The sequence below is a fragment of the Amphiura filiformis genome, chromosome 17, assembly GCF_039555335.1.
Source record: "Amphiura filiformis chromosome 17, Afil_fr2py, whole genome shotgun sequence".
NCBI classification, from domain to species: domain Eukaryota; kingdom Metazoa; phylum Echinodermata; class Ophiuroidea; order Amphilepidida; family Amphiuridae; genus Amphiura; species Amphiura filiformis.
The window spans coordinates 10993396-11007254 of record NC_092644.1 but is presented as its reverse complement, the minus strand read 5'-3'; the positions used below and the strand labels follow the sequence as shown (position 1 = coordinate 11007254).

At 37.9% G+C, this 13859-nt stretch overlaps 1 protein-coding gene across 1 annotated transcript in view; it reads left to right on the top strand.

Annotated features, from left to right (window-relative positions):
* LOC140136924 (serine--tRNA ligase-like) overlaps positions 1–13745 on the top strand; it is a 41709-nt gene extending 27964 nt beyond the window's left edge. The window contains exons 14-17 of the mRNA XM_072158576.1: positions 962–1055; positions 1767–1880; positions 8133–8198; positions 12353–13745. Coding sequence (XP_072014677.1) covers positions 962–1055; positions 1767–1880; positions 8133–8198; positions 12353–12427 — 349 coding nt within the window. The 3' untranslated portion in view covers positions 12428–13745. The remainder of the gene's footprint in view (positions 1–961; positions 1056–1766; positions 1881–8132; positions 8199–12352) is intronic.
* Positions 13746–13859: the final 114 nt, after the last annotated feature.

Genomic DNA, 13859 nt, shown 5'->3' with positions numbered 1-13859 from the left:
CATTTTATAATGAGAGGAGTTTTTATGACGGTAACTTAGTTTTTGCTTTAAAAACATTGTTTACAGTTATTAAAATAATATTTAACTGATTAAGAATGAGAATAAGCGATAGGAATTTTTATTTTGCCTATCCTCTACCTATGATGACAGGCAGGTCCAATATTTTTATCGTAGTGGATACCGCTGCGCCGCATCCACTACTCAAAATATTGGACCTGCCTGTCGCCTATCACACGGTAGAGGATAGGCAAAATAAAATTCCTATCATTTATTCTCTAAATAAACATACCACATAGAATTGTTACTCTTGGAGAATAAATCAAATGTGCCGCAGTCGACAAACATTTGCATTTTTCTATCTTTTACTGTCACATTGTGAAGTGCCAAATAGTGGAATGTTAGTTCAATAACTTTTGAAAATATTTCTCTGTTGATTTTGGCTAAATATGTTGTATTTTCACTCAAAAGGGTGTGTGATTCCACTTGATTCATTGTGCACCAATTTGACCCCCCCCCCCAGCTTACTGAATAAATACTGTGGATTTTCTGATCTTTCCGATAAATATCAATCTCTTGCACAAGCCATACCCAACGCTTGACCGTGTCTTTCAAGCAGTTTGTGTTCAGACATAATAGTTGCATTTGCGTTAGCGTCAATGACCCGAAATTGTAAACAGGGTCATCCATAAACAAACTAGGGAAAACTTCGATTTGAAAAGGTCTATTGCAAGTGCACTGTGTGGCTTGTATAGGAAAATGGACAATAAACATACCACATTGAATTGTTACTCTTGGAGAACAAATAGTATACATCTGGCATGTTTTAGAGATGGCCAGGGGAAAGTCCTGATGGGGTTCCACGGGGAAGCCCTCAGGTGGTGTAAGGCTTAAAGAGAGTTGCTTGTTTGTTTGTTTATTATGAGTAGTCAACTCCCAATATGATATTGTTCAAATTTCACAGGCTGTTAGAGATCCCATCATCGCAACTACTTCCAAGCATGTATCGCAAGTGTACATTAGAAATATGGCTACCTAAGACTGCTGAGTATGTAGAGGTAAGGAAATTAATAGTGTGGGGGTGTGTGCATGTGTGTATGTGTTTGCTAGCAAGTTTTTATGAAACTTTACATCCCAAATATAGATGTTACTGCAACCGGGACCGCTCCTGTTTAGCTGAGATGTGCAAGTGACTGCAAACAGCCTTAAAATGTGTCCTCTATAATAATGTTGAGATAAAAATCAGTCCCCAGTTGGTTGGTTAAAATCCAAAAAATGCAAACTCTGAGAAATAAAGCAATATATTGGGCTATTTGAGTTGAAACTCATACACCCACTATGGAAGACACAACCTTAACCTCCTACACAGGGAGTGTAGATTCCAAATGGAGTCGCCCATTTGGATAATCCCATTTGAAATTCACACTCCCGATGTGGGAGATTAAGGTCATTTGTCTTCCATAGTGGGTGTATGGATTTCAACCAGAATAGCACATTTCTCCAATTACATAGCACTGAATACCCATTAAATTTGACAGATTTTAATGGTACTGATGTATCTGCTAACAGCTTTTAACTGAAAACTGCCAGTTTACGTTTTGTGGTAATGTGTTACCTCATTCCTAATTCGCTAATTAATAATTCATAATTCATGCATAACATGAATTTACGAAAAGGTGAATACTAATTCACAGCCGAATTCATAATGATATGAACAATAATATGACCCATTGTGTAATACTGAATTATGTGGTTATTGTTGTTACTAGGCTGCCAGTGTGTACAGCTGTACAGATTACATTAGCAGGAGATTAAAGATTCGTCATATCGGTGAGGGAGAAGATCTAACCAAACATAAATCAAACAGAAGATTTGTACATACGGTAAGATTCTAATATTAAATTACCTGTTTGTACCACTACTCCCTATTCCAGGAAGATACAGCACTTAATTTTTGGGATTAAAGAATTATTGCCTTGCTTTGCGTACATCCTAATCCTTGAGTTAGTTCTAACTGGCAATGAAAGTCAAATTTTAGAAATAAGGGCAAAGTCAAATTTTAGAAATAAGGGCCAAACACATGCATTTTTAGGGCATTTTTCATATGCTGGGATAATCAAGCCCATAGTGCTTTTAGCCAAGTGCAGTGACTGACATGAACTTCATTAGGCCCAACTTTGAAATCACTTGCGTTCGCACAAAGTGCATAACAATGAACTTAGAGACACCGCATAGATGCATCTTCTACAACATGTAATGTCACTGACTGCATTAGGCCACACCTTCTAGTGCTTCAATCTTCACTTGGACCAATGATTATAACCGTTAAATTCCAATTATCCATGCTCTCCATGGCATATATTAGTAGGCTGGTAGATGTAGGCTGGTAGATGCTCATATTGCCCAAAAAGAGGTGAATTTGAGTCTGAACCAGACCTTTTGGAAGATGCACACTATCATCCATCAAGTTAAACCAGGAGCAACTTATTCTTCCAACCTGTATGCTAATAAGGCACTTATTTTCCATATGTGACCATCCAGCACAACTGAGCCCTGAAGTCGCCAATCATCATTTATGAGATAATTCAACCAAAATATTCTGCTTGAAATTAGCTTTAAAATGATTTATATCATGTCTATAGTACTTGACATTTAAGAAGTGAAAAAGCAATAAAACTGGTTAAGGTCTTTGCCTTTGGTGCGAGAGGTCCCGGGTTCGATTCCCCGCAGGACCTAAAAAAAAAATTAAAAAAAACAAACTCCGCTCTCCCCGTGGTTCATCTGGTAATGGCGGGCAGATGATCCATGATAAAGACCTCGCTTACAGGCGGTTCCGATCAGGGTAACCCCGATTGTCGGCTACACTTGCCTGTCCTGTAAAAATACCCGACCAGCTATCTCACGGCGACCCCCTTCGCTCACCAGGTCACTTGTATCTGGCGAAGTTTCGTCAGCGTTATCTCCTAGATTTCAGCTGTTAATGCCTAGATATGCCCAGAGTTGTCAAGAACAGAGTTAATGTCATGGAATACCTCAATAAGCTGAGTAGCTGTGGAGCGGCCCTTAATAAACCCATGTTGGAGATGGTAAATCTGGTCTTTGACTACAGGAAAAATAGTATCAAAAATGGCACGCTCCATAACCTTACCACAAATACATAGTAATGAGACAGGTCTATAGTTACTGGCTTGCTGTTTGTCAGATTTCTTAAACACAGGGACAACGTTAGCATCAAGCCACTGGCTGGGGAGTTTACCCTCTGCTAGAGATACATTAAAGATATAACATAAAGGATATGCAATTTGATGGCAACATTCTTTAAGCACTCTAGGTGACAATCCATCCGGACCAATAGCCTTTGATACATCAAGCTTTTTAAGGATTTTAAGCACCTTATCTTCCTGAATTACTGTAGTACCCAAAAGATCATGGTGACGGATGGAAACTGTAGGAAGACTAGCACGGACCCTAGGTTGAGTAAAAACAGAGAAGAAATAGTTATTGAAAAGTGTGGCTTTCTCACTGGGAGTGGAAGCTGACCCCGGGGGCACTCAAGTTTTTTTTTGGGTAGGGTGTGCCACCGCCAGTTTCAACTTGAGGTCTAAGGAACTGATCGGCAGGTCAAAAAGGGGGGTCTAGGGAACTGATCGGCCGGTCAAAAGGGGGTCTTGGGAACTGTTTGACCGGCCAAAAGGGGGGGTCTTGGGAACTGATCAGCTGCCAAAATCTGAAAAATCTCGGCAACTAAACCATGCAGGCCAAACCATGGTTCAATTTTGTTGCGTTTTTGCCACAGATTTTTGAAGGAATCGATTTCACTTTGAATTGTGCATTAAATTATTAAATCAGGAGCCTCATTACGATGAAAATCTCAGCAAAGCAAAACAGCTAGCCGAGCATTCGAATCAAAATTACTAGACCCTGCAGACCTACAATCTATGCTATTAGCCTACTGATAATTATAGCAGCAGCTAGCAGTATTACATAAAAGCCCTCCATAAAAACAAACTCACAAGAATATTTTTTCAGTGCGAAAAGAAAAACATTTTGACTACATTGAACTGCATGAGATGATTGTGTGAAGTGTGCAGAATTTGACACCATTCCACTAGACCAGTAGATCGTGAATTACCTTTTAATTCACTGTTATGGCCAGCTGCAAAGATGTGCACACAATTATTTGAGGTACTTTTCCTCATATTTGGCAATTTTATTCCCAAAAGAGATCTCAAAATCATTTATTTCTAACAAAATGTTCATCGGCTGAAGGCATCGGCACTCAGCAGCGCAGTGCTGTTTATAACAACAAACCAGTGTTGCCACTACTAAAGGAGCCCAAAATCCCGCCCAAAGTTCACCTTATTCCTAATACAATGTGTTTCAATGGGGAAGAAATTTATGGAAAATTCCCTTTGAAGTTTTTGGGCTCGCAAAAAAGTAGCTTTTGGGCTTGAAATAGTAGGACAGAAAACACGCCTGTTAAGATGCCAATGAGAGCGGAAATCAATGATCTGAGGGTCTATGGAACGGCTAGAAAAATTTCGGGGCTTCAGAGCGGGCAATAAATGAATTCAGAGGGTCTAAGGAACGGCTAGCGGCTCTGAAAAAGGGGGTCGTCGCCGCGGCACATACCCGTATAGCTGGGAAATGTGAGTGCCCCCCCCGGGAAGCTGACGTGCCATTGTGACTCACAAACTGAGGCAAGGATTTAGATCTCGTTTTGGATCGATAAGTTTTGTACCACTACTCCCTATTCCAGGAAGATACAGCACTTAATTTTTGGGATTAAAGAATTATTGCCTTGCTTTCCGTACATCCTAATCCTTGAGTTAGTTCTAACTGGCAATGAAAGTCAAATTTTAGAAATAAGGGCCAAACACATGCATTTTTAGGGCATTTTTCATATGCTGGGACAATCAAGCCCATAGTGCTTTTAGCCAAGTGCAGTGACTGACATGAATTTCATTAGGTCCAACTTTGAAATCACTTGCGTTCGCACAAAGTGCATAACAATGAACTTAGAGACACCGCATAGATGCATCTTCTACAACACGTAATGTCACTGACTGCATTAGGCCACACCTTCTAGTGCTTCAATCTTCACTTGGACCAATGATTATAACCGTTAAATTCCAATCATCCATGCTCTCCATGGCATATATTAGTAGGCTGGTAGATGTAGGCTGGTAGATGCTCATATTGCCCAAAAAAGAGGTGAATTTCAGTCTGAACCAGACCTTTTGGAAGATGCACACTATCATCCATCAAGTTAAACCAGGAGCAACTTATTCTTCCAACCTGTATGCTAATAAGGCACTTATTTTCCATATGTGACCATCCAGCACAACTGAGCCCTGAAGTCGCCAATCATCATTTATGAGATAATTCAACCAAAATATTCTGCTTGAAATTAGCTTTAAAATGATTTATATCATGTCTATAGTACTTGACATTTAAGAAGTGAAAAGCAATAAAACTGGTTAAGGTCTTTGCCTTTGGTGCGAGAGGTCCCGGGTTCGATTCCCCGCAGGACCTAAAAAAAAATTAAAAAAACAAACTCCGCTCTCCCGTGGTTCATCTGGTATTAATGGCGGGCAGATGATCCATGATAAAAGACCTCGCTTTACAGGCGGTTCCGATCAGGGTAACCCCGATTGTCGGCTACACTTGCCTGTCCTGTAAAAATACCCGACCAGCTATCTCACGGCGACCCCTTCGCTCACCAGGTCACTTGTATCTGGCGAAGTTTCACAGCGTTATCTCCTAGATTTCAGCTGTTAATGCCTAGATATGCCCGACATAAAAAAAACCAAAAAAAACCTTTGTTTCCTACGGTTCAATGGAGCATATCTCAATAGTGGCACTGGCGACATCCGGGCTCAGTTGTGGTGGATGGTCACATATCTATCTGGCCATATACGTCTAGCCCTCTTCTTTTGTTCCATTATCTATTGTATTTCTTTTGTTCAAAGTCTGGTCAACTGTCGATTATATCAAGTAATGTGGACAGGTCAAGATAATGTGGACAGGTCAAGATAATCTTGGTCAGATCAATAAATGTTCATATTTAGAAACACTGGCACATTATTTGATTTTTTGGACATTTCAACAAACTTAAAATGCATCAAAGTACATTATGAAGTTTGTATTATGTCTCTTAAAGCCTGTATAATTATGACGGGGATGTCAATCTACCTTTGTCCCCCCCCCTTTCCCAACTAACGCAGATTCCGACAAAGTAGGTAACAAAACAGAGCCACAAGGTCTTACAAATTAAGTTCAACCAAGGATATTTTACATTACAGGCCACAAGACTAGATGTAGAAAAACTAGTAACTACAACAATCCGCGGCCTAACCCCAACCAAAATAGGTCGAGGAGGGTACCCAGGAATATGCGTTGATTTGGTTCAGGCCATTTGTTGTATAAGTATATTAAAGATAAATATATATTTTATGGTGTTACATGACTATTTACATATTCATTATTAATATTACGAATATGTACAAAGAATTAATAAGGCTATCGAGTGAATTGAATAGAATCTCCCGTTAACGCGTTAAATAGATTAAATCACTTGCAATTGTAACAAGATAAGACTCATAGACTCGAACGCAGGACACATGAGAATAATATTACACTGTCCCGGTGTGTTTTTATTTTGGGAAAAACCCTAAACTTACACAAGATAATCATATCAGCTTTTCCAGTTTGTCTTTGCAACTTGCTCCTCCACCCTAATAAGACACTCATTGTCCATATCTACCTGTCCCTAGCATTTTGTGTCATTTTGGTCCATTTATTTTGACACTAATTCTTTAACTTCTAGAGAACCAGGGAGCAACTTGCTCCTCCACCCTAATAAGACACTCATTGGTCCATTTATTTTGACACTAATTCTTTAACTTCTAGAGAACCAGGGAGCAACTTGTTCCTCCACCCTAATAAGACACTCATTGGTCCATTTATTTTGACACTAATTCTTTAACTTCTAGAGAACCAGGGAGCAACTTGTTCCTCCACCCTAATAAGACACTCATTGGTCCATTTATTTTGACACTAATTCTTTAACTTCTAGAGAACCAGGGAGCAACTTGCTCCTCCACCCTAATAAGACACCCATTGGTCCATTTATTTTGACACTAATTCTTTAACTTCTAGAGAACCAGGCAGCAACTTGTTCCTCCACCCTAATAAGACACTCATTGGTCCATTTATTTTGACACTAATTCTTTAACTTCTAGAGAACCAGGCAGCAACTTGTTCCTCCACCCTAATAAGACACTCATTGGTCCATTTATTTTGACACTAATTCTTTAACTTCTAGAGAACCAGGCAGCAACTTGTTCCTCCACCCTGTATACTCATTGTCCATATCTACCTGGTCCTAGCATCTTGTGTCATTTTGGTCTATTTATTTTGACACTAATTCTTTAACTTCTAGAGAACCACATGTTTATTGTCAATACGTAATGGACATGCCTTTAACACTAGTCCCAGCCAGGAGTCGTAAACAATTTTTGGTGTGATTACATGAAATGGCTTTATTTGGGCCAATATTTTCTGAAATAACTTTGAAGGTGTGGGAGATGAGTTAAAAACAACCAGGGGTCATCCAAGATCAAAGGTCATCCAGAGGTCAAATTGTAAATCATTCCAATTTTTTATAACATTTGGCACAAAGCCAGGCATATCCAATATTGAACAGCTTAATATTAGTGGAAATTACCATGAAGAGAACATGCTAGAATTATCTTTTTGCCCTGGGCCGGCCAGTCTCTGGAGGATTTCTTTGATACTGGGTACAGGTGTGAAATTTCCTGGATCATCAGTCCATTATGGGGTTGGCAATCTCTTGTTTAGAGCAAACAATGCATTTTTGTGAATGCTCAATTCAATCGTGGCTATTGTACAATCCATGCTCTTGTTAGTTATTTCTGCATGCAAGTTACAGGAAAATTAGCAATTTGGGCAGTGTTTCTGGCTTTTTTTAAAACTGGATCACAGCTCTGAGTTGTAGAACTTTTAGTTTTTGACCCATATAGTATTTCAATGCGACCTCATTGTTAATTCAAGCGGTTTGGCTTTTATATGAATTAACAAATCTTATTGTCTTTCTTCTTTTGTTTTAATAGGTACATGGACAATTCATTGATACAGGAGTGTTAATTGAAGCATTTCAACAATTAGCAGAAGACACAGTAAGTTGATTCATGTTTTGTTGGAAGCTTTAAGTAAACTATGGATTATAAACATTTGTAATATCGAACCTGGCAATAAAATTAATTCCAATATCACGATGCAATGTTTCACAATGCTATGATATCTTTTGCAATAATTATATTGAGAGCTGAAAAAAGGTAATAAAATCAGTACAACAACACCCTCAATTGATTGGCCTATTGTGATGTACCCTGTATAATTGTGTATCATGAAATAGGGGAAGTTACCTTTATAATCATGCAATAGTTTGTTTATTATTGCATCTAGGGGAAAACCCAGATGAATGCAATAACAACATCATTTGTCAAGACTATTTATGTCAAGGGGAAATCCCTGAGACTGTAAAGAAAGATGATGACATCATGGGAAAAACCCACAGGAAGTGATGTAAGGTGAAATGTTAATGTCTATGATTAGAACATTGGGAAAATCCCAGATGGGGATAAAACACAATGTTAATAATAATTCTAGGCAGACCTGTGTCGATGTGATTGTAATATGGTGTTGGTGTAGTTATCTCTCAAAAAGAGAGATCAATAATAATTAAGCTGGGTACTCAGAGAGTATTACAAAGTGAGGCCATGGAGGATTCCTACAGTGCTACAAGTTCAGCCTTGACTGAAATTATGATTATTATTTCGGAGCTACGAAAATGGACCAAAGTAAGACATCAGGGTCTACTGCGGATTGTAGAGGCGACTTTAAGAAATTTTGTTACAATTATTATCATCTGGATACAGATCTGACAGGCTGCAATAGCCTTTATTATTGACACAGTTGATAGTGTTGATCTGGGCTAGCTAGCTAATATGCTTACAGTCCAATTCCTTCAAAGAAAGGAAATTGCAAACCAGAAATATTTTATGTGGTCAAAGTACTACTGTTTGCCAGTGTTGTCGGAGAAGATCTAGAATGCGTCAAAGAACGTACTTCTTCCAAGAAAGGAAATATATTCTTCTGTCGACTTGCTGAAGTCTGGTATTCTGATTCAACGCAACTGTCAAAATAAGTGGGGACAACTGCATCGCAGTCCTGCTTCCTGAAGATATTGTGTGAAAGGTGGAAATAGCACCAAGTTTGGAGAAAGCAGTGCAAGGAGTTTAATATTGGAGAACGGCGCAAGGAGTAAAGTGATTTGGAGAACTGCGCAAAGAGTTACGAATGTGTTTGGAGAACGACGCAAGGAGTTTAGTACTTGGGAGAAAGTAACACCATTTTCGTATGAGGATTTTATACGCAAGGATTTATCAATGCAAGTGTTCAAAGGACTTCGCTGATTTTCGCAGGACAAGTGAATAAGGATATATTACATCAGTCGTCCAGAACATTGCAAGAACTTTATGATCGCCAAGAAGAAGAATGCTGGCTAAGTACAAAATAGATAAATAGTGATTATATTTGATTATTGTGTATGTGCATTTGTTGTCATATATTGTACCAATAATAATGTGCTTTCAATTAAAGACTTAGATTTCGTTAGCATAATCAAACAGTGTATTTGTGTTGTGCATTCGTGTGAGTTCGGGTAAAAGGTGATTTTGGCCTTGAGTCAAGTACGACTCAGTAATAAAATTGGGGGCTTGTCGTCCGGAAATACACTGTAAAAAAGTTGACATTAAGTTACTGAGTCTTAAAAGTGAAAGTACAGTATGGAGTTCAAAGCAGAAGAGTTTCTTGAAACTATAGATTGGGAGAAGTTTGATAAGTTGAAGAAACCTGATTTATTAGCATTTGCAAAGTACTATGAATTGGATGTAAAGCAAGCCAACAGAAAACAAATAATCAAAAATGCCTTAATTGATGTTTTGGTTGATGAAGAGTATTTTGAAGAATCCATTTTGGAGAAGAGAAAAGAGGTCAAAACTGAAATCGGGGATGCAGTTAAGTTGAAAGAACTAGAAGTTCAGGTGGAAATGGAAAAAATGAAAATGCAATTGCAGTTGGACATGCAAAAGCTAGATATGCAAAATAAAGAAAAAACAAGAAAGATTAGATATGGAAAATAAAGAAAGACAAGAAAGATTAGACATGGAAAACAAGAAATTAGAAATGGAGGAAAAAGCACGCTTAAGAAAAGATGGCGCTTGAGCACCACAAATTAGAAACAGAAGAAAAGGAAAAGGTAGCAAAATTGGAACTTGAAAAACAAAAGTTGGAAATGGAAGAAAATTTGAAACAAAAAGAAATTGAAGAAAAGTACAAGTTTGAACAAGAGAAGTTGGCAAAGCTAGGTGACAAATACTCATCAAGTTTCTCCTCAAAGTCAGGGTTTGATGTTACAAAGAATGTAATGGCTGATGCCTTGTCCAGAATTGCATAAAAACTGATAAACAAAAAATTCCTTTAAAAAGGAACACATGTGTGTGGCGAGTAGTCACTGTACAAAGTGTAAGAGTTGTAATGTAACTTCCAAGTTGCAAGTTGATGTTGTTATAAGTTCATGTGAAATAGAAAGACTTTAAGAAAGTGTTCATTACATTCAAACTTTCTTCTTTTAAGGGGGAGGGTGTGATGTACCCTGTATAATTGTGTATCATGAAATAGGGAAGTTACCTTTATAATCATGCAATAGTTTGTTTATTATTACATCTAGGGAAAACCCAGATGAATGCAATAACAACATCATTTGTCAAGACTATTTATGTCAAGGGGAAATCCCTGAGACTGTAAAGAAAGATGATGACATCATGGGAAAAACCCACAGGAAGTGATGTAAGGTGAAATGTTAATGTCTATGATTAGAACATTGGGAAAATCCCAGATGGGGGATAAAACACAATGTTAATAATAATTCTAGGCAGACCTGTGTCGATGTGATTGTAATATGTGGTTGGTGTAGTTATCTCTCAAAAAGAGAGATCAATAATAATTAAGCTGGGTACTCAGAGAGTATTACAAAGTGTGGCCATGGAGGATTCCTACAGTGCTACAAGTTCAGCCTTGACTGAAATTATGATTATTATTTCGAGCTACTTAAAATGGACCAAAGTAAGACATCAGGGTCTACTGCGGATTGTAGAGGCGACTTTAAGAAATTTTGTTACAATTATTATCATCTGGATACAGATCTGACAGGCTGCAATAGCCTTTATTATTGACACAGTTGATAGTGTTGATCTGGGCTAGCTAGCTAATATGCTTCCAGTCCAATTCCTTCAAAGAAAGGAAATTGCAAACCAGAAATATTTTATGTGGTCAAAGTACTACTGTTTGCCAGTGTTGTCGGAGAAGATCTAGAATGCGTCCAAAGAACGTACTTCTTCCAAGAAAGGAAATATATTCTTCTGTCGACTTGCTGAAGTCTGGTATTCTGATTCAACGCAACTGTCAAAATAAGTGGGGACAACTGCATCGCAGTCCTGCTTCCTGAAGATATTGTGTGAAAGGTGGAAATAGCACCAAGTTTGGAGAAAGCAGTGCAAGGAGTTTAATATTGGAGAACGGCGCAAGGAGTAAAGTGATTTGGAGAGCTGCGCAAAGAGTTACGAATGTGTTTGGAGAACGACGCAAGGAGTTTAGTACTTGGGAGAAAGTAACACCATTTTCAGTATGAGGATTTTATACATGAAGGATTTATCAATGCAAGTGTTCAAAGGACTTCGCTGATTTTCGCGGGACAAGTGAATAAGGATATATTACATCAGTCGTCCAGAACATTGCAAGAACTTTATGATCGCCAAGAAGAAGAATGCTGGCTAAGTACAAAATAGATAAATAGTGATTATATTTGATTATTGTGTATGTGCATTTGTTGTCATATATTGTACCAATAATAACGTGCTTTCAATTAAAGACTTAGATTTTGTTAGCATAATCAAACAGTGTATTTGTGTTGTGCATTCGTGTGAGTTCGGGTAAAAGGTGATTTTGGCCTTGAGTCAAATACGACTCGTAACACTATTCTAGGTGAGTGAAAATCTAAGAAGCTGAGTACTATGTCAATGAAAGTTTGATTAAATTTTTGTAAAAGTTTAGAGTTAATTGTGTTGTCATGTTAATCATATAAAAGATCTTTTGTTCCCCTTCATAGTTTTATATATCATCAGTCAGATACCTGTAAACTTGTAATGGTAATAAAACTTTAAAAATGAATTGTGAAATAAACAAGTTTTTTCTTTATATTTCATTTCAGAATGAGATGTGCATTCCAGGTACCATCATGTCCTACATGCCTAAGCATTCAAAGATGTCCTTGTGTAACAGATGACGATAGTATAGCATGGTAGACTCAGATGTGTACAGATTGATGAGCATCAGGTACATTGAACTATGCCTTCATGGTACATGGCAGAATAAAGCTGAAATTATACTCAATTGCCAACAGCAATCAGTGGCGGTGGAGAGGGGTTGCCCTCATCAGAACTGTTGCCCCACCCCCTCCCAGATTCCCCAAGTGAAAATCCAAATTATGAAAATGAAAATTTGTTGATTTTTGCTCCCGAAATTCACTCTTTCCCCACCACAGGTCCTGAGACCTCTCCTCTGATCATGCTATATTTACTGACTGCTGCTAGCATATCTAGAACAGCTCGGCATGCTCAGAGAGTGTAGGTCATGGTTTTCACCCATTTTATTTTTAAGATAATAACTTTATTCAGGACTCATATCAAGGCTCAGAAGCCAAGCTACAGTATTGCCTACTTATAAAGGGTTCTTACCCCTGAAAAAGCAAAACAGTGTACACATCCTATTTATTTATTGTCATCATGTTGTGTAACAAAAAATCTTTTTAAAAGGAAAAGGGTGAGCAAAGGAATGTCCATGAAAATAGGCCTATGTATTGAAAATTCTGTTTCTTTCTAGTTTTCTCTTCATACAGGCCAGCATGCTTATATAAGCTTTTAAGCTTGGCTTGAGCATTTTGCTTGAGCATGGTCCCATCAGGACCCAAGTGTGTGTCCACCCAGACCGACTGGTTAAGCAAACATTATTGGGGTTATCAAGGTTGTTTACCTATGGTCACACATGGTGGTGAAAATTGTTTGTATTGGTCATAGCTAGTGTAGGTGATGGCATAGGAAACATGGTCAGTTTGATATTCAGCAAAAGCATTTATTTTGCATTCCATATTTTGGAAAGAGGAAAACTGTGATACATATTGTGTCAAGCCAACCTCACTTTGGTGGTTATATGTACAGGGACTATTCCACAACTCTAATTTCAAGCCACACAGGCCAGTGCTTTGCTTTTATGTCACTTATGCTAAATACTAACGTGGACCCTAGATATCAGAAATGGGTTATATGTGGAGGAAAAAACAATAAAAGTTGTCTTTAGGTGACAAGAGCATGTGCTCATAACAAAATATGGGGTCTTGAGTGACATCGATGTGTATGCATTACCTCCAAAGTAGGAGTACCTTCCCTGGCTAACTACATGTGCTTGTAAACAAATATCTAAACAAGGGGATAAATAAAATACAACTAACCTTGCAAAGAAAACAATTATTACTTTGCTTCCAAGACCTAAAACTAAAATAGGCTAAATAATCAATCAGTGACAGCGACAGGTATTTGTTTTTAATATTGATTTTTATATACTAACTTTCCACAATTAATCTAAAACTAAATAGGAAATAAATACAATTATTATGTTGCAAAGAAAATTGTTTGCTAACAAGAACTAACTAACTAAAGTAT